At 36.4% G+C, this 21,356-nt stretch overlaps 3 protein-coding genes across 3 annotated transcripts; all 3 read right to left on the reverse strand.

Moving 5' to 3' along the window:
* Positions 1-5,656: 5,656 nt before the first annotated feature.
* On the reverse strand, positions 5,657-7,809 carry smim12 (small integral membrane protein 12). The gene is made up of 2 exons (XM_067412008.1): positions 7,740-7,809; positions 5,657-7,181 (listed from the first exon to the last, which is right to left on the reverse strand). Exon 2 carries the CDS (start codon positions 7,165-7,167, stop codon positions 6,892-6,894), a length of 276 nt encoding a protein of 91 aa, XP_067268109.1. The 5' UTR covers positions 7,168-7,181; positions 7,740-7,809; the 3' UTR covers positions 5,657-6,891.
* A 497-nt stretch (positions 7,810-8,306) lies between these two features.
* Positions 8,307-16,150, reverse strand: pef1 (penta-EF-hand domain containing 1). Its single transcript, XM_067411091.1, has 5 exons — positions 16,084-16,150; positions 14,990-15,251; positions 11,642-11,797; positions 11,323-11,466; positions 8,307-8,910 (listed from the first exon to the last, which is right to left on the reverse strand). The coding sequence occupies exons 1-5, from the start codon at positions 16,102-16,104 to the stop codon at positions 8,681-8,683; spliced, it is 813 nt and encodes a 270-aa protein (XP_067267192.1). The 5' UTR covers positions 16,105-16,150; the 3' UTR covers positions 8,307-8,680.
* Positions 16,151-18,830: 2,680 nt separating this feature from the next.
* On the reverse strand, positions 18,831-19,606 carry gjb9b (gap junction protein beta 9b). Its single transcript, XM_067410983.1, has one exon. The coding sequence runs from the start codon at positions 19,602-19,604 to the stop codon at positions 18,831-18,833; it is 774 nt and encodes a 257-aa protein (XP_067267084.1). The 5' UTR covers positions 19,605-19,606.
* Between the last annotated feature and the right edge of the window lie 1,750 nt (positions 19,607-21,356).

Consider the following 21,356-nt stretch of genomic DNA (forward strand, 5'->3'; position numbering starts at 1 on the left):
AATGGCCAAAAGGCTTGTTCACCCTTACAATGGACCAGCGGTGGGCATTGTTACATTGTTTTTAGTGAAATCCCACCTGCAGCGTTCCAGGATGTCATCATGACCAGCTCCTATACACAAGGACAATACTAAATGCAAGAATTTGACACCGATTTTTTCTTTCTATACAGGGATATTTACCCCGATAAAATTGCCAATACAACATGTTGCCAAGGTGCATTGCTTTGCTATATGGGTGCTGGGGTGTTCTAAGCAGCCCACCACCAGTCTCGATTTTTATTTTTTTACCCAGTCTATTACCATATGAACAGCTCATCTCAAAGAGAGAAACGGATGAGTCAGAGTACATTGCTTCTTAATTTAGATAAGGAGCTGATCAGATTTACAGTCACACAGAAGAGACGTGAGTCATTGTTAAAATAACATTTTGACTATAAACCATGACTAAGTTTTCAAGCTTAAAAAAATTCACCCAAAAATGACATTTCTGTCATTAATTACTCACCCTCATGTCATTCCACACCCGAGACCTTCACTCGTCTTCAGAACACAAATTAAGATATTTTTGATAAAATCCGATGACTCAGTGAGTGTTTTGTTTCGAATCAGTGGTTCGGAGCATGTATCAAGCTGCCAAAGTCACGCCCCCCAGTGGTGAACCATTTAAATTTCAAAACACTTATGACATAATGAAACCTCATTTTCTGAAATCATGTGACTTTGGCAGTTTGATACATGCTCCGAACCACTGATTCAAATCAAAAGATTCGTAAAGCTTTGACGCTTCATGAAATCGCCCATCACTAGATACTGTTAAATAAAGTCTTTTTTTTTTTTTTTTGGCGCACATAAAGTACTCTCTTCATAACATTAAGGTTGAACAACTTTAGTCACATGAACTGTTCTTTAGTAGCTTTCTAGGCATCTGAAAGTGTTAATTATCTTGCTGGCAATGGAGCCATTGGATTTTTTTTCCAACCTTCAATATGCCATTCTTTTTTTTTTATTGACAATGTTGTGATTAATTCAATAAATGTAAGTATCTGTATTAATAATCAATATTTTTTGAAAATAATAAGAACCATAATATCTCTGGGATGAGAATTTTTTCTTACAAATTCGCCAAAGTGAGTGGTATCAATTTCACTTCTCACAGCGTAACATATAGCACATTTTCTGGAATGGGACAATGGGGTATTGATAAGACTCTAGGGACCCATACTGAGGGAAATGGAAGTCAGTCTTGAAACTCTCTAAAAAAGTTCAAAGGGGGACAGAGCAAACTGGTTGTGGGAACTGAACAGTTGAGCCCATGGGAAAGGGGAGGATTTTGAGTGTCTCTCCATTGTTTTTTGTTGCTGATTGGAATCTACAGTGAATAATTATACTGTAATTGTGCAGAGAGGCTGTACACATCCTGACTGAAGGGCTGAGAGAGGACGGCAGGCGTCGTTCCTTCTTCCTATCACTCAGGAACAATAGGGCTGTTTGTCCTCTGGGACAAACTAGCACCTTTCCAGCACCAAACCCACAGTCTCCTACCTGGTTAGGCACAAACAAAACGGACAACACATCCTCTCTCACACAACTACTGGACGTACGGGAATAGGAGTACTCGTACAAATACAGCAGGGCATCTGACCTACATATGCATGACATTCACGTAAGGCTGCATATTAAAATTAACATCAGAGAGGTGTCGAATGCAGTCTGAGCAATCACAAAGATTGCTTTCGTTGGCCAAAGGAAAATGAAACATTTCAGAACAGAATGACCCAAACAGTCCTCTATAGTTTCTGTTTTGTCCAATTAGCTCACATAGGTCAAATGTTTTTTGTCAAAAGTTCTGCTAGAAAGAATGCCATGTATGACAGATAAAGCAGTGGTTTCCAAACAAGGATCTGGGGCCCACTAGGGATCCTCGGAAAACTTCCATGGGTGCTTTGTGATGACTTAACATGATTTACAAAAAGACAAAACAAGAATTAAAATAGGCCAGAAATTGTGAGAAAAAATACTTTTAAAAGGTCTTAAAGTCCCCTGTGGTGAAAATTAAGCTTTTAATGTTGTTTATATGTCTATGTGTTTATATGTCTATTATTAACATGCTTTAAGACAAACCATGTGCAAATTCATAAGTCAACACCACTGCTGAGTATTTTTTTTCCTTAAAACTGCAGTGAACCAAAGACAGTCTCAAAAACGTGGTTTGAAATCGCTGGTGTTTCTGATGTCACAAACTACCTTGTGACCAATCATGTCAAAGTGTGATTGTCAACGAGTGGATCTCTGAACTGGTGTGAGTGAGAGGAGGCGGGGCTAATTTGCATATTCATAGAACCGCGTATACTAAATGAGGCAATGGTGTAAAGCTATTTTAAGTTTAAATGTGTCATTTTGATGATCAAATATGAGTTTTAAGGGATACAATTTTTGACTACAGAGCGGGTGTGCCTCATATGTCCTGAAAAGTGAAGCTGCGGGCTCTTTGATTGCAACCTGGAGGCTGGATGCAGTACAGTTTATAAACCCCGCCCGCTCAATGCAGACGAATGAGACTTAAGTTAAAACATAAAAATAAATTATGCTTCAAATAAAATTTTCCGAAAGATGGTTCTGGTCACTTAAGGTAGTCGTTATCATGCTGATTTATATTCAATTGTTCGTTTTTGTGATAGGTTTGATTTTAGCTAGAAATTTGGTGCTATAGAAACGGGGCGTGTCATCGTGATTCACAGTTGATTGACAGCTTGTCTGAGGACTGTCGGGGCTTCGAGGGGAGAGTAAAGATAAATAAATAACTATTAATTTTCAGTTTCTGTGTTATTTCACACCGACAAAATGAGCTGTTCAGCAGTAAACTGTATTAACCGACCTACAGGAGCTGATGGATATCTGAGCTTTTCTCGGTAACGTTAAATGTGGACTTCATAAGCTAAACGTTATTAGTTAAGATAACACGCCTAACGTTAGCCATGACGGAAAAAAGCAGGTGATCGTTATCTGGCAGTAACTAATTATTTTTATGGGTATAAAATGATAATTAGCAGGATAAAATTAATGATAGTGCTCTATAATTAATTAGAGTAGGCTGTCTACAGCAATCGATCTCCTGTAACGTTAGTTTAAACCTTTTATTTAAAATGGCAGGACCATTTCTGACATTTTAGAGTTGTTTCTAGTGGCAAATTATATTGAGTTTATCTACTGAATTTGCTGTTTCAAAAATATTATTGCTCTAGAAACAGAATAGCCTATTATTTTATAGGTAGAATTTTAAATTACGTATAATTTATATAGCCTATTTAAAATACATCAATGATGACGCAGCCGTCTGGGCGGAAATTTGATACCGCGACTCCGCCTCCGGGCTCCACTGATGATTCCTTCTGCGCATGCCCAGGTTCCAAACTGACATTTTTGAGTAACATGTCAGCACCCATTGGCGTCCGTTTTGGCTTCAGTTCAATACAATGGAAGGAAGCGGCGTCGCATCGCCCATCTTTTTTTACAGTCTATGCTACAGAGGGACTTTAATCATGAACATCCTATGGATACTGTTGTGTGGCCTTGGAGTTAAAAAATTTGAGAACCACTGCTTTAAAGTGACACACAATTTCCCCCCAAATCAGCAGAAAATAACACCGAACCTGTTAAATGTGGAATCAAAACTTGCATTAAGTTTATGGTGATGTAAATGTTTAGGGACGTCTTGAAGCCATTCACCGAGTTCAACTGCAATATTTCTTCAAATATATAACCTTTTTTAATAGAAAACTGTTTTGAGCAGATAAGCTGACGGTGCCTGGTATCAGCATTTATGCTGATGTAAATCTAGATCAGCACTCATAAAGTTTCACTAGCTTGTTGGCAGCAGTGAAGCAAAACTTATGCTGGAAAATGTTAGGTTTACCTCTAATAAGTACACTCGGGGGATTTTGTGAAGTCTTGCTCTTCTGGTTTCTATTAATCAAGATGTGTGCTGAAAGAAAGAGAAAGTGCAGCACAGCAAACAGACAATGCATCAGTCCTATGGAATCATAAAAATGTTAATCGATCTAAATCGGCAATTTTATTTGGTATCGCAAGGGGTGCGCCAATTACAAATTCGATTTTGATTATGGAATTAACTGCTCTGATTATGCATCATGATTATAAAAGTGAAAGTATTTAATGATTAGGGGCTGGGTAAAAATACAGATTTTCTGATTATTTGCAATCTTAATTTTAATAATACTGAATTCAATCCTAATAATACTTCAATTATAATGGGATAGTCACCCAAAAATAAAACACCTGTCATTAATTACTCATCCTCATGTTGTTCCAAACACGTAAGACCTTCGTTCATCTTCAGAACACAAATTAAGATCGGCCAGATCCTGCGTTAGCAGCACACGCATGCATCATCGTGCTCACATGTACAGCATCGGCCAATACCGAGCCGGCGTTCAGACGTAAAACCTGGAAGCCTGCACTGTCTATACAATGTAAACAGCATAAGAGAATGACAAGGAAAAGATGAAAGAGATTCACAAAATCACAATTTCTTTACTACTTTTCGGGACCTTGAATGTGGTAATTACATTGCTTTTAAAGGGGGATAAAAAAAAAAAACGACTCGGATTTCAACAAAAGATGAACGAAGGTCTTATGGGTTTGGAACAACATGAGGGTGTTTAATTTTTTTTTTTTTTTTTTTTTTGGGGGGGGGGGGGGGGGTGAACTAATCCTTTAATACGATTTTAATAAATCCTGAACACTGAAGAATGATCAGCAGCCTCTCTCTTAATATGAATCTAATTCTGCCACATTAGTAAAATCAGGTTGTAGCTTATAATGCAATGCAATAAAAAGGATATGTCCCACAAAATAAATGTATGATATGTCTATTGGGTAATCCAATTCACAAACAACTCTTATGACCTGATTCTTTTAAGTGAAGCAAAAACATACAGCACAGCTAGTTTAATTTGATTCATAAAAAATAAAAAAAATGACTCTTATGATCCGGCTCTTTTATAGTGAGTCAAAAACATGTATAATTTTTTTTCCCTGAAAAAAGAAAAAAAAAAAAACTCTTACAAGTTGGCTCTTCATCCTCTCCTCCTATACCTGTAACAAATCCTTCCCTTATGGGTAAGAATGACCCGAATCTCTAAAATTATACTTTTTGTTTGGTGTCATTTAATTTTGATAATATTTTTTTCTATTTTCTGTTCTGCATTGTAAATGTGTTCAAATCTAACCACTTTGTATGTGTGCAGTCTGCATTGCGACTGATTGATTTTTATATTTACTTTTTTTATCGCAACCACAAATCCACTAATTTTTGTGTATTACAAGTTCAAGTGTGACAAAGTCACAAAGTCTTGTACCACTCCGATAAACATTCTTTTTATTTAAATAAATAAAATATAGAAAAATACTTTCGGGTCAAAACGACCCGAGGAGAGGATGAGGGTTGAATAGTTAAAAAAAAAAAAAAAGAAGAGTTACTGGTCTGCATAAATGAAACTGACCTGTGCAGAGAATTAGAATTTTTTTCCCCACATGTAAGCAGCATAGACATTATAACAGAAATATAGCCAAATAATTTGAAAAGGAACTGAAAGGGATCAAGACATTGTGAATAGGAAACTGAAACGAATCAATAAACCTATATCAGCAGCCATATTTATTATTTCTGGCATATTCAGGGTAGCGCCATATTTAATTTTTGACTGGAATGAAAACTATGATGTGAGGGATAGAAGCACAGTGCGTTCAATAGATTTGGATTGTTGACAAACAACGGTACATTGTTCAGCTAACGAAACCTCTTTTCGGAAAGAAAAAAAATAAAAAATTACCCTAGAAAATCTGTGAAACAGTTTTAAAAGACGTGTGTTGTGAAAATTACGAGATCTAGGACCTTTACACAGTGCATGCCATTGTAAAGTCTATACTCTGTCCCACAGCCTTGTTTTCATCTGCATTAAATTCAATATGGTGTCTGGTCTATTGTGCAATGTAATGCACAAAATTCATTTTAGCTGAAAAGATCATCCGACAAACAGTACCAAAAGTGAAGTGTATCTTTACATTTATTACGAACACAAGGCAGCCTCCCACACACTTCAGCACAAAAGTTAGCAGTGCAATTATCATTGACATTTAAGCCGTAATGATGCTTAGGAAAGCACTGCATGCATAATGAGCCGCAATAGTACAATTTCACTGAACTGTACATGTAAATGGACTCAAAATGTACAGACAATTGGTTTAAAATATGAGCTCAGTCTTCTTTCATGAACCGAAAAGATGAACACTGAGGCAAAACTTCACTTTCATTTCTCACTATCCACTGTGTCCATGATTACTAATTAGCTGAAGTCACAATGACGGAGCTTATATGCATTTCTGAGCATTCTGAATCCGAATCACTTCAGCCACCCAAAGTTTAAACATCTCAAACATCGTCTAGTCCAACTCATTTATGCCTTGCATAAATGCACTTTTATTCACGCAGACAAACTTAACAAAGGTGGTCTTTCTTTGAGCTTCAGTCTCATGAGCATATGACAGGGAGCACAAATGGAAAACTTATTAAAGCCTTCCAAGTTAGGACTTATAGTCATGTGTCTGCATGCCTAAGGGCAGAAGATGAATATTAAGAAGTCTCAAAGAATGAAAGTTGTAAAAAATTCTCTCAGCAGTCAAGTTCCACCAGCAGGCCTGGTAAATATTACAGAAAGACTCCATGTAATTAGGGTGGCAGAATGAAGTGGCAAACTGTAGGATAAAGTTCCCGTCCCTGGGGCCGTGAAGGGTGACAAATGAGTCCAAAGTTTGAGAAGTTGTACATCATTATATAGTAATCTTGCAGGACTTCATGACATTTAACAAAACTTAGTTTTTTTCCGGTCGGTTTCTTTCCAGCACTGCTCTCGGTGTGAATTCCAGTTTGTCCTTCAGGCTGAGGACCTGTGTGCTGTCCTTACCGGTCAGTTCCTCTAATTTCCTATCCTCCCGTAGCTCTGCAATGCCTCTCTCTTCTCCGGGGGCATTTGGGGTGCCCCTGATAAACCACTCAAGGTGGTATCCAACAGCTCCCACCACAAAGGCCACCGGGAAGGTCACATAGGGCGCATAAGTGCGCATGGCAGTCAGGATCACTGGCCACATGGTTGCACACACACCTGAAAAAAAGCAATTTCTAGAAGGTTATTTACCTTTGGCAAGCTGACAGTGTAACATTACTCTAGTAACCGGTGCAAAATAAAAGGATTATACACATGCTTTCATACAACCAAGGAAACGATAATGTAAATATCTTTTTATAGGGTAGAAGGAATTTAATGACATGGATATAATGTTAACGTGTCCAACTACACACATATATAAACATCACACTTATATCACAAACAATTTGAAGTAGAAAAACGAAAAGAGTATTTTCTTGCAAAGCGTTCTTCAGTAATCTTTGTTTTATCTACAAACTCGGGGGGAAAAACCGTGTTTTATAATGTATGTGTGTAAGAACCTGATTATAAAGTCATGTAACTGTTACAAGGGTACTGGTGTCAGAGCATGAGGTGAGAAATGGCGCAATAAAAATACAATAATACGACATATCTTTAATTGTAAAGGTTCCTGAAAACACAATGAGTGTCCCTCTGACGATTTAGAGCGTAATATTTCATACATTCGTTAAAACATTCGCGCGTGAGTTTATAAAATCTCATGACTGTACATACCTCTTATCTCTAGGCGATTTCACTTCCTGCCTCGTTGCGTCACCGTAAGCAGCAATGTGATTGGTTATTTGTGGACGTCAGAATGACGTTATTAAGTCTCATTCGTTCAGGGAGGGAAAAAAGTTTTATATATGATGTCCTGGTAAAGCAATGCTGACACCCAGTGACCAATGCTGAAAGACGTTTGTCTTGACAAACAGCTTATTCTTATTTTTGAACAAGTACAAATATAACGATCAATTTAATTATATATATATATATGTATATACATTTTTTTATATTTGTTTAAGACAAATGAGAGAATACTTCACAAATACAACAAAATGCATTTTTTTATTGTAAGTTTTTTTTTTAATGTAAGCAAAATAACGGGAAAAAAATTAATTACCTGTTTTCATCTTATAGGAAATAAAAGGCAGGTAAGTAGCGAGCATAAATATTATCATACAAAAAAAAAAAAAAAAAAAAAAGCTTTGGGGAGGGAGCTAAACAAATTTCAATTTTCAAGCATTCATAATCATAAGCTTTCATATTTTTGCTAACATTCAAGAAGCACAGAAATGTTAATTTTTAACAAAAAAAAAAAAAAAAAACTCCAAAAAAACAAATGTATTCATACTTTCATGATATACTACCATTAATACGTAAATAGTGCTTGTTGCATAGCTAATGGCATTTTATTCACATGTACCACTGATATTTTGGCATTAGTTCAGCCTTGAATAACTGCATTACATATTTGTCTAAAGCAGACAACCATATCACAATGGTTAAGTCTTGCGATGAGTGCAATATTTGGCTAGTTGGCAATGTTTAATGAACATAGTTTTCAGCTCATTGTGGTGAAATCAGGGTGAGCTGCAGTGAAAGGCACTGTTGAGAGGGTGAAGTGTCGTGCCACACATTCAGAGTCAGGTCATCTGAATTGCTGCAGCAGTGCTTTACATCAGTCTGGTAATGGCACCAGACAGGAAGTCTTCATAACTCAGCCTCACATTGCCAGTCATGCTGGTGTCTTTCTCGCGGAAGGCTTGGGTCATGCTCTGGAGCTGCGTGCACACCTGAATGAAGCGGTCCAGCTGGAGAACCCCGTTCACACCACTTTTAGAATAACGATTCACCAGTTCCTGAATAAACTGAGGACTCAGATTGTAGCCCATCTGAGATAATGCTGGAAAACAAGAACACATGGGTGAATAAAAGCATTACATTTACACTATACCAGTTAAAAATTTGGGGTCTATAAGATTTTTTTGTGCGTGTGTTTTTGAAAGAAGTCCCTTATGCTCATCAAGGCAGCATTTATTTAATAAAAAATACAGTAAAAACTGAAATATTGTTGTGCTGCTTAAAATCTTAGAGGAAACTGTGAACCATTTTGTCTTTCAGGATTCTTTGATAAATGTAAAGTTTAAAAGAATTGCATTTATTTGAAACAGAAATCTTTTGTAACCATACATTTTTGCCCTCACTTTTGATCAATTTAATATAGAAGCTTGTTTCCACCCCTAAATAAAAAATAAGAAAGGTAATTGTAACTTTTTTTCATCTCACAATTCTGGCTTTTTTCTCAGAATTGCGCGATTTAAACTTGCAAATGGGAGTTATTAAGTCAGAATTGTGTGATATAAAATTGAAATTGACTTTTTTTCTTGCAATTGCTAGTTTTTATCATGCAATTCTGATTTTATAACTCGCAGTTCTGACTTTTTTCTCACAGTTGCGTGATACAAACACAATTGTGCATTATAAAGTCAAAATTGAATGAGATAAACTCGCAATTTCATCTCATAAAGTCAGAATTGCCAAATATAAAGTCGAAATTCTGACTTCTCAAGTTATCACGCAATTCTGACTTTATAACACAATTCTGACTTTACAACTCACAATTGTGAGTTTATACCTTGAATTGTGAGATATAAACAATTCATGTTATAAAGTCAAAATTACATGATATAAACTCACAATTGTAATCTAATAAAGTCAGAATTGTGACTTTTTTTCCTCAGAGTTGTGTTTATATCTCACAATTCTGACTTTATAAGATGCAATTGTGACTATCACGCAATTTCTGACTTCGAATCTTACAATTCGGAGAAAAAAAAAGTCAGAATTGTGAGATAAAAAGTCACAATTATCTTTTTTATTTCATGGCAAAAACAAGCTTCCATAATTTAATGCATCCTTGCTCAATAAAAATATTAATTTCTTTAAAAAAAAAAAAATGAAAATAATAAAATAAAAATTTTACTGCACCAAACCTTTGAACAGTAGTGCAGTGTACATAAAACAGGGAATTTCTTACATTGCTAATCTCTTGTTTTGACACAAAAGTTTATGCTTTTTATTGAGCTAGCAACAAAAAAAAAAAAAATAGAGGAGGTTTGAAAATGAACAATGTTAGAAGGATTTTTGTCCAACAAAGCCTCCAAGGGTCACAAAATCCCAATTTTTCTCTCCACAGGCCCCATTAAACCATTCTTCTGTTGTTTTTGTATATATCATATTTTCAACACACTGTCACTCACCAGTAATCAAATGCACTTTCAGACCTATTCACATCTTTATAATGTCTCCAACTATATAGTTAGCCTGAGGAGCTGACTCGGCTAATTATAGAACAGCCTTGTTCATACAGTACAAAGTCAATAAGTATAAAAAAAAGACACTGCAAGATAACGGCTACAATTTTTCATGACGTCTCAACAATGAAATCAGCCCAACAAATAATGCTGCATTCAATCGCACAGGATTAGACGGGAACAAATGGGTTATAGCAGACCAGCTCAGCAACTGTCTTTTCCTTATAAACTTGGTTCTGTGACTGCCACATCTTGTGTGTGTGTGGTCCTGGTAAACTGCCCCCATTATAGGGACAGAATGTCCCCACAGACAAGGCAATAACAAAAAAAAATTAAAATTCTTGTTGGGATATTTTTGGTCCCCATGACGAAAAGAGCCTACAAGTTATACTTAGTGCTGTTTTTTAATAAATAAAAATGCAGAAATTAAGGGCATATTAAAGTGACACAATGTCCCCACAAAGATGGCAATATTCGAAATCCTTGTTTTTGAAAATGCAGAAAGGTGGGTAAGATTAAGGGATAGAAAATATAGACCATAGAAAATATCATTAACTAATATAAAAATCAATGTCCTCACTATTATAGTAAAACAAACGTGTGTGTGTGTGTGTATGTGGGGCTCAGGAATACCCTACGTTATAGTGACAAAATATCCCAACAAAGATGGCAAACCTTTATGTATTTAAATGTCCACAATACCAGTACTTTACTAAGTGCCAAATGTGAGTAAAATGAATTTTCACAAGTAAATAAAACTACTGGCAAATGGCTGGCAGGTTTATTAAGAACTACAACAATATGTGTGGTCTATATCAAACTGTCAGGATGACTTTCTTTTTTTTTGTAAAGAATTTTATACTTTTATTCTAAAAATGTTATTCTAATCTGTGCTGCTTAGTGACTAGTAGTGACCACAACTGTTGTCATAACAGTGTGACCGTGTCCCTTTAACTGCAAACATGTTATCTTGGGTGCTTTTTGACCTCTAATTTACTCACCCTGGTGCATCTCATTGCTGTTAATTGATCCCGATCGGTCCCGGTCAAACTGTTGGAACATTGCCCTCCACTGCTGCAGAAATACCCACAGTGCAGAGAAACCAAATACATCCACACGTCCGGATTTGGTCTTGTCAAACATATCTGGAAATGAAGACAAAGCACTGATTCCTGCTTCAATTTCCTTTGTCATCAGATGACTTCTATTTCTGTATTGTTTTTTGACATTGCAGCATTCTGAATTTAGCTATATGGTGATACAAGCATCCATTCAATCACTTAAACGCAGGAGAGTTATAGTAACAATGGCAGCACTCACTGAGCATCATAATGCAGGTTTCGTCATTGAAAGTGGAGTTGTTGGAATTCATGAGTGCTTGCTTCAGCTCTTTTGCGTTAATGAAGCCACTATGATCTGTATCCACAGAAGAAAACCACTGGTAGGCCTCAGGGTTCACGCCGGGGGGAATGTTACCTACAAAATGAAAACGGCCGACATTAGTGAGTTAGATGCAAATGAATTTCCAAAATATTCCAATATGATATAATTAAATCAGTTAAAAACATAATACTTAACAATAGTTAACCACAGGTCAAAATTATATTTAGGAATTAAACTATAACTTCAAAAAAAAAAGAAAAGGAAAAAAAAAAAAGGAAAAAGTGCAAGACACTACTGCGTTGTTCAGACAGGCAGAACACTTTTTATTTACATTTTATTCAAGTATTATTTTTGGTGTATACTCAAATCCCTTTAGTTGTTTTTAGTCTGACAAGACTGTTTTTGTCATTTGTCATACATGTTTAGCTTATGTAGTTTTTATTTATTTTAGTACATCAACTTAAAACTAAACGAAAATGAAAAACGTTGCCTTTTTATGGTTTTAGTTTTAGTTAAAGGTGCCCTAGAATTAAAAATTTAATTTATATATTGGCATAGTTAAATAACAAGAGTTCAGTAATCTCAGCGAATCTCAACATAACACCGACTGTTACGTAACAGTCGGGGTGTACGCCCCAATATTTGCATATGCCAGCCCATGTTCAATGCATTAGACAAAGGCAGGACGTCTGGATGTGCACAGCTGAATCATCAGACATCAGAACAACAGCGAAAAATGGCAGATGGAGCAATAATAACTTACATGATCCATGATAACATGATATTTTTAGTGATATTTGTAAACTGTCTTTCTAAATGTTTCGTTAGCATGTTGCTAATGTACTGTTAAATTTGGTTAAAGTTACCATCCTTTCTTACTGTATTCACTGAGACAAGAGCCAACATTTTCATTTTTAAACACTTGCAGTCTGTATAAATCATAAACACAACTTCATTCTTTATAAATCTCTCCAACAGTGTAGCATTAGCCGTTACCCACGGATCACAGCCTCAAATTCATTCAGAATCAAATGTAAACATCCAAATAAATACAATACTCACATAATCCGATGCATGCATGCAGTATGCATGACGAACACTTTGTAAAGATCCATTTTGAGGGTTATATTAGCTGTGTAAACTTTGTTTATGCACTGTTTAAGTCAAGTGCGAGCTCCGTGAGCGGGGAGCGCGAGATTTAAAGGGGCTGCAACATGAATCGGTGCATTTCTAATTATGCCCCAAAATAGGCAGTTACAAAAATGAAGAAAAAAAAAATCTATGGGGTATTTTGAGCTGAAACTTCACAGACAGACTCATTCAGGGGACACCTTAGACTTATATTACATCTTGTAAAAAAACATTCGGTGGCCCCTTTAACAATAATAATCTTTGTTTATACAGCTGGGACTGAATTACCTCATTTATATTCACATGCGCCGTCCGCTATTTACTGAATGAAGCATTTTCGGATGCAGCATATGCATAAATGTGCAAAACATTGTTCATTACTTGCAAAATTGACAGTAAGACGATGATAAGAACAAGCAGTCCTATAGGTCGGATTTGAAAAACATATTGGAAATGGGCTCAGTCCGAAAAAACCTAGGTTGTCAGTGATATGTCATCTTGATCCCAAGAGGGACAAGAATAAGTTGTGCAATTTGGTGAAGCACAGACGGTCACTGTATCCCTTGGGAGGGATAAGCACTGTTCAGAGGACAGTCTTTGAATCTGACAGCCTTTCCCACAGGACATTATAGAATACTTACCGACATAAACGCAGACGGACACATACACACGAACTCCTTCGCTCAGCATTACCACACTCATCACTCTAATTCTCCTGTGAGCACATTCTGTACCAGATCAGTACAAGCTGCTTCTGCCATCCTGCAGTGTAACAGCATCACTCATTCAGTGAGGGGCATATGACACAGCTGCAGTGCAGGAGGATCAAGGACCTTGTCTGCAGCACCTTCATAAATTCCTATCTTTCGTATTTTATTCACAGCCCTCGGCCACGGCATGCCTGATGGAACGGCAGCGACTCGCGCTGTCTTAGCTGCCAACCCTGACACTCAGACATCATCAGTCAAATCAGCCTGGAGCTGCTGCCTACCACTCCTGAGACCATGTTGAAAAATTCACCTGCTGGACCAACATCTATTATGGTGCATTTGCAGATGTATTATATAATAGTAATATATTCCAAACTACATTCATTTTTCTCCACAGTCTATTAAAATAAATTAACATGACGTGCGCTACCATTTAAAAGTTTAGGGTCGGTAAGTCTCTTGCTATGCTGTACTCACCAAGGCTGCATTTCTTTAATTAAAAAATACAGCAAAACAGTAATATTGTTAATATAATTACAATTTTAAAAAGTGTTCATTTAAAATATACAAAATAACTTTTGATATTAATATTAAAAATGTAAATAATATATTTTTTTATCTGTAATATATTTTAAAATGTAATTTATTCCTGTGATGGTAAAGCTGAATTTTCAGCATCATTCCTCCAGTCTTCAATGTCACATGATCCTTCAGAAATCATTCTAATATTCTGATTTGCAATATGGACGCAAAGAGGTTGAAACTTCCCAAAATTTCCCCAAAGTTTCCAAAAATCCTGGAAAGTTTTCGCAAATTCTTCCGCTAAAATGGATCATGGATTTTAATTACATCACTGCGGACTTCAGCTTCTCATCAAATCTTCTGTCCAATCAAATGCTCTCTAGAATCTGAAGTCCCGCCCCCTCCTTCACTATAAACAGACACTGAAGCTGCGGCTGAAATCTAAACTAGTTTCTATATGGAAACATTATAGTGCACTATATAGAAGATAGGAAATGATTCAGACAGTGTAAATAAGCTTTCCATTGTGGCAAATTAAGTTAGGGTTATTATTTTCAAGTAATATGGAGGAGAAAAGGTTAGAGATTATGAGGAAAATGGGGCTTTACGAGCTCAACGGCTCTGATTGAGCTGTGATCTTGGTAAACACTATTGGCTATTTTGAAAAAAGGTAGAGGAGCTTCTTGATATTTCCCGCCCTGTCTTCCTGTTCCATTGGAAATTACATCAACACAATGAATAAAGCTGCGTGTTCCAAGGCACTTCAGTGGAACTTAAAGTTTCCTTTTTGTAATTACTCACACACACACACACACACACACACACACAAATGCACACACATGTAATTTAGTAACATATTTATATATGCTCCTAATATGATACTCTGCCCAGCTAAAATGAAATAGAGTTACAGGTCTCTAACCTGCAGGTGCCTGCTGACTATATGGTCCACTCTGGGGTTGTCCATAACCTCCATATGGACCACCTGGAGCTTGGCCCCCACCGTACGGCGCTCCTGGTCTGGGTTGACCATAAGACCCATATGGAACCCCTCCACCATACTGTTGCCCTGGAGGGGCACCGCCATAATGTGAACCATACTGTCCGGCAGCAGGACCTCCTCCATAAGGCGCCCCTGGAGGCGGGTGGCGTTGGGGAGCGTTACCACCTGGTCCTGGATAACCCTTCGAAAAGCAAACAAGGAAAAGTTTGTATGAAACATCAACAGAGAATCAGCTGTGGTCCATAACAAAGGCAGCTATGTCACCAAAACAATAAATAAAGGATTATAATCAAAATAAAATAAATGTTTAGGTAAATATGTAGATTATGTCATCATTTGCTCACCCTCCAGTTGTTCTGTATGACTAAATTTTTTATTATTATTCTGATTTTTATCATATATAGGAACTATTTTAGGAAGAATTACATATTCAGTCACCATTCACTTTCACTGCATTTTTCTCCATACAATGAAAGTGAATGGTGACTGTCGGACACCTCTTGTGTTACGGAAGAAAACATACAAGTTTGGACCATAACATGGTACTGAGTCATACTGGTAACCTCATATTCTTTTATTGCGATTTTACACTGGTAACAATACCTGTAAAAACTACAGTATATTGGAGGATGGTGGTAAAGGGTGGCTAGACCCAAAAGTGACACATTTCTATTTTGCATCTTTGTTGTATGACATTAATTAAGAAAAATATGTAAAATACATAGTCATTTTATATAATAAGTGATATGTGATAAACGACTGACCAGCACGCGATAAACAGACACAAAAACATAATTTTAATGTATTTCACATCAGAGTAGCTACAGGCTAACTGACTAGCCTGTAAAAGGCTGTTTTTACAAAGTTTGGACGATTACGCGTTCAGAGTTATGAAAAATGTTGCCTGTACACCAACACTAAGAGTTTAGACCGTACGACAAATACTTAAGAATCATATAAACATAAAACACACATAAAAATGTAAAATGCTAAACCCGGAAGACAGACTTTACCTGTCCGTATTGATAACTCATTCCGCGGAGGATCTTTAGCAAATGGAGCGATCGGGATGTATTTAATAAGTCCCGCCTTCCGAAGCTGATTGGTTGGTTATGACGTTTGTCAAAGGCGCAGCCTCATATTTTCCATTTGATTGGTTAAAACAATGGAAAACTGCTCATTGTAGAAACTTTGAGTCACTGTTTACATGGTGTGAAATTTTGTTTTAGTAACCATATTTATGGAAGCGGGTGGATAGAGTTAATCTATTGAGCAAAGAGCGTGATTTATTTATTCCTTTATTTCTGGCAGTTTCTGTACAAACATATACAAATGGGATACAAAAAATGTTCCATTATTGGACAGAGAGAGAAATTAATATTTGATAAATATATTGTTATACTCACATGTAGATATGCTAATGCTGAATTTTAATAATTCATTTTATTAGTTAAAGTAAACTTGCTACACGATTTCTGTATAATAATAGTAATAACCATCATTATTATCCTTATATATTTTTTTTCTTTTCTCAGTATTTTCCCTTCTATGCTTGTTCAAATGCTATTTCAATTGTTTAGTTGTTCTAATCTAAACTATTTTCAATGTCGTTTTAATGGTGATGCAAAAAGTACATTCGCCATGCTAATAAATCTATTTGAATTGAACTGAGAGAAAGAGAGAGAACTTTTGTGACAACAGTCAAACTATGTGGGGTTAATATTGTCATAGTGGAACCTGCCATTAAAGGGATAGTTCACTCAAAATTAAAAATTCTGTCATCATTTTCTCATCCTCAGGTTATTCCAAACCTGTATACATTTCGTTGTACTGCTAAATGCAAAGGAAGATATTTTGAAGAAAGTTTGTAACCAGGCCGCTTTGGGCCACCATTGACTTCCATAGTAGGAAAAAATATACTATGGTAGTCAATGGTGGCCCAAAGCAGCCGGGTTACAAACTTTCTTCAAAATATCTTCCCTTGTTTTTCAACAGAACAAAGAAATTTATACCGGTTTGGAACAATCTACGGGTGAGTAAATGATGACAGAAATTTAATTTTAGGGTGAACTATCCCTTTAAAAGGGGAATTAATATGCAAAAATCACTTTTGTTTTTGAACATATTTATGTGTACAGAGTGTGTGTACACAACTGTCTCAAATGAGCTGTTCAGGAATGTATACTCCTATTTGACGTCACATGTTGAAACAGGCCCTGCCCACAACTGGCGATGGAATCTGCTTGAAAATCCTTGCAATGTTTCAAAACTTTATTCATCAACTGGATAATATTTGGTTGTGGGAAATTCGCCTCGTAACATGAGAACACTTAACATAAAATAAGACTAAATAAAAAAATTAAAAATCGTTTTGGTTTGTCTTTTTATTGCAGAAGACATAGAAATATACAGAGGATTTAAAGGGATAGTTCACCCAAAAATGAAAATTCTGCAATCATTTACTCACCCTTAAGTAGTTCCAAACCTGTATAAATTTCTTCATTCTGTTGAACACAAAGGAAGATATTTTAAAGAATGTGGGAAACTGAACAGTTCTGGGGTAGCATTCACTTCCATATTATTATTATTTTTTTTCTACTATGGAAGTCAATAGTGCGCCAAAGCAGCCTGGAAACAAATTTTCTTCAAAATATCTTCCTTTGTGTTCAACAGAACAAAGAAATTTATACAGGTTCGGAACAACTTTAGGGTGAGTAAACAATGACAGGTTTTTCTTTTTTGGGTGAACTATCCCTTTTAACAGTGTACTCACTGTTAGTCATAGCAGCATCAAATTAAATAAACCAAATAAATTATCCATAGAATAACATTAAATGGATGAACATGTGTTCTATACTGTTGGTCTTTTTTCTATTTCTTACAATTTTAGAAAAGTAATATAATGCATCAGTGCAGTTAATGTAATGGTATGTAAAATTATCTAAAATCTTGACACCATTAATTGTTCTGAGTATATATGGATAATTTCTTTTGTCCATTACAGTTAAATAACTGTCAGCAATACAATATATATATATATATATATATATATATATATATATATATATATATATATATATATATATATATATATATATATATAGTAGCCTAATTAAGTACTCATACACTCTCCAAATTAAGAGTCATAACTGATTTAACTAGTCAAACTACCATGATATGGGCACCATGAAAGTTGTAGGCTATTTAGTAATGTTTTACTTTGAAGCATGTGCAGCTACAATAAAGGGTGTTGTTGAATTGGGATATTTGAAAGTATGATTTCTACTTAAACACAGAGAATGTAGGTTATAGCAAGTATGTTTTTGAGCAATTCATGAAGGTACTAATGTAGCCTATAATGTAAAGACTTCCCAATGTGCCTGGCTTTTACGAGTGTCTGAGTTTAAGTGTGCTATAATGCCAATGTTTTGTAGACGATCTCAGACTTAAATTTGCTGTATTAGGCCAGGGAGAGAATGCTTGTGGTCAACTCCCACCACGTTGTTCCGTAAAGGGGTTATATTTTCTGTACACTAGGGGGCAGTGTGTTCCTCTAGTGAATGAGACTCAAGAATACCATCCTAATAACTGGTCTCTGAATCATTACATACAAAAAGGACACTCAGAATTAGTTATAGATAAGGAAAAAGTCATTAAACTGTTTTAAATACACCTTTGGTGTATTGGCGTGATTGGATTATCTACAATATTAGCCAATTTCTTATACTGTTTATTATGCTTGTTTGTTCCAGAATCATAATTAGGTTGGCTCTGACTCCTTTTCCTCTGCTGCGGCCTTTGCTTTTTCCAAGTTGCTGAGGTTCTGGGTGGATGAAGCTGTTGGATCCACCCGTCTGTAGTTGGAGTCTGTAATCCGGTCTCTCCGTTTGCGAAGGAATTTGCGAACTTTTTTGTTAATCAGGTAGAATATCTCACAGATACACATGAAGATGCAAACAGAAGAGGAGACCACCATAAAGAGGGTGAAGATTTTCTTCTCTGTAGGACGGGAGATGTAGCAGTCAACTGTATTTGGACAAGGTTCTTCTGTGCATTTGGTAACATTTGGCATGTCGAAATGATAAAGAAAGTACAAAATATAGAGGAATCCTGCATCGAAGCCAGCTTTGAACACCAGGCTGAGTATGTAGGTGTACCACAGGCCTCCACGCTTCTTCCCTGGGTTGACGTACAGATGATCACCCTTGTGAAGAGTGATGTACTTCTCATCCTTCATTTCACGATACTTGACGTGAGCCACCACCATAAGAGATGGGCAAGTGACAAAAATGATCTGGAGAGCCCATAGACGGACGTGGGAGATGGGGAAAAATTTGTCGTAGCAGACGTTAGCACAGCCCGGCTGGGCGGTGTTGCAGATGAAGTCTTTCTGTTCATCATTCCACACCTGTTGAACAGCCACCACAAACACCAGGATTCGGAAGATGAACACCACAGATAGCCAGACGCGGCCAAACGCAGTGGAGTATTGGCTGACCCCGCCGAGCAGGACTTCCAGGGACATCCAGTTCATGTTTGCCACCACAAACAGCAGGAGTTACTCATACCAGGATATTGGTCCTACAAAAAATAATATCAGTGCATCAATAACCTGAGACAAGGTTGACTGATTTAAAGGTGCCCTAGAACTTTTTTTTAAAAGATGTAATATAAGTCTAAGGTGTCCCCTGAATGTGTCTGTGAAGTTTCAGCTCAAAATACCCTATAGATTTTATTAATTCATTTTTTTAACTGCCTATTTTGGGGCATAATTAGAAATGAGCCGATTCAGGGTGTGTGGCCCTTTAAATCTGGTGCTCCACGCCCCAAGAGCTCGCGCTTGCCTAAAACAACATAAAAAAAAGTTCAAACAGCTAATATTACCCTCAAAATGGATCTTTACAAAGTGTTCATCATGCAGCATGTCTAATCGCGTAAATACAGTGTTTATTTTGATGTTTACATTGATTCTGAATGAGTTTGAGGCTGTGCTCCGTGGCTAATGGCTAATGCTACACTGTTGGAGAGATTTATAAAGAATGAAGTTGTGTTTATGAATTATACAGACTGCAAGTGTTTAAAAATGAAAATAGCGCCGGCTCTTGTCTCCGTGAATACAGTAAAAAATGATGGTAACTTTAACCACATTTAACAGTACATTAGCAACATGCTAACGAAACATTTAGAAAGACAATTCACAAATATCACTAAAAATATCATGATATCATGAATCATGTCAGTTATTATTGCTCCATCTGCCATTTTTTGCTATTGTTCTTGCTTGCTTACCTAGTCTGATGATTCAGCTGTGCACAGATCCAGACGTTCTGCCCTTGTCTAATGCTTTGAACATGAGCTGGCATATGCAAATATTGGGGGCGTACATATTAATGATCCCGACTGTTACGTAACAGTCAGTGTTATGTTGAGATTCGCCTGTTCTTCGGAGGTCTTTTAAACAAATGAGATTTATATAAGAAGGAGGAAACAATGGAGTTTGAGACTCACTGTATGTCATTTCCATGTACTGAACTCTTGTTATGCTGAGGTAAATTCAATTTTTGAATCTAGGGCACCTTTAATGCTGTGTATAAAATACAATTTAATGAAAGTTAATTTGATGATGCAAAGTTGCCTAAGTTAAATGAATGCTTGTTTTACACAATACATTTCGGAGAGGCTAGCAATAGCGAGCTAGTTTTGAAAGAATAAGATGACACACATGAAAGAGTACAGCAAGGAGCAAACAAAAGCGTCATGAGAGTCGCCGTTAAACTACCTCATGTCTCAAAGCACATAACATTACAAAGATAATGAGCATAAACATCTTAAAGGTGGCCTGTACCACCTGACTGCTGCAGATTCATTTCAGCGTTGATAGTGTTGCCATTGAAACGCATAAATTCTGGTCACAAACCACTCTGAGTATAACGTCACGGGTTTCCATCTCTCCCAAATTATGGTAGTTATGGTGTGAATGGGTTATAGGTAGGTTATTTATATGAATTCATATGAATTTGGCAACTTGTAAAATATGTACGATTGAACAAAAAACGTACTAGTTCATACAAGTGAGGATGTACGAATTCGTACAAATTAGCCACCTCATAAAATATATTTCCATGAGATTGGGTTGGAAAATACATACATTGACAAGCAGGTATGACATCGTATCGGACCGAATGCAATGATTGGATGAACATTTTATGGTCCTACGCTTTCCACAGACCATATACATAGAAATACATTTAGACCACTTAACTTAGTGATTGCTAGCAAAAAAATA

This window comes from Chanodichthys erythropterus, chromosome 15 (assembly GCF_024489055.1).
Source record: "Chanodichthys erythropterus isolate Z2021 chromosome 15, ASM2448905v1, whole genome shotgun sequence".
NCBI classification, from domain to species: Eukaryota; Metazoa; Chordata; class Actinopteri; order Cypriniformes; family Xenocyprididae; genus Chanodichthys; species Chanodichthys erythropterus.

Bases quoted from the DNA above. Each gene is read 5' to 3' on its own strand.
- smim12 (XM_067412008.1), bottom strand. From the start codon at position 7,167: ATGTGGCCAGTGATCCTGACTGCCATGCGCACTTATGCGCCCTATGTG.
- pef1 (XM_067411091.1), bottom strand. From the start codon at position 16,104: ATGAGTTATCAATACGGACAG. The intron at 15,252-16,083 runs GTAAAGTCTGTC...TGCTTTTCGAAG, and splicing joins TGAGTTATCAATACGGACAG to GGTTATCCAGGACCAGGTGG. The intron at 11,467-11,641 runs GTGAGTGCTGCC...CTTCATTTCCAG, and splicing joins AACCTGCATTATGATGCTCA to ATATGTTTGACAAGACCAAA.
- gjb9b (XM_067410983.1), bottom strand. From the start codon at position 19,604: ATGAACTGGATGTCCCTGGAAGTCCTGCTCGGCGGGGTCAGCCAATAC.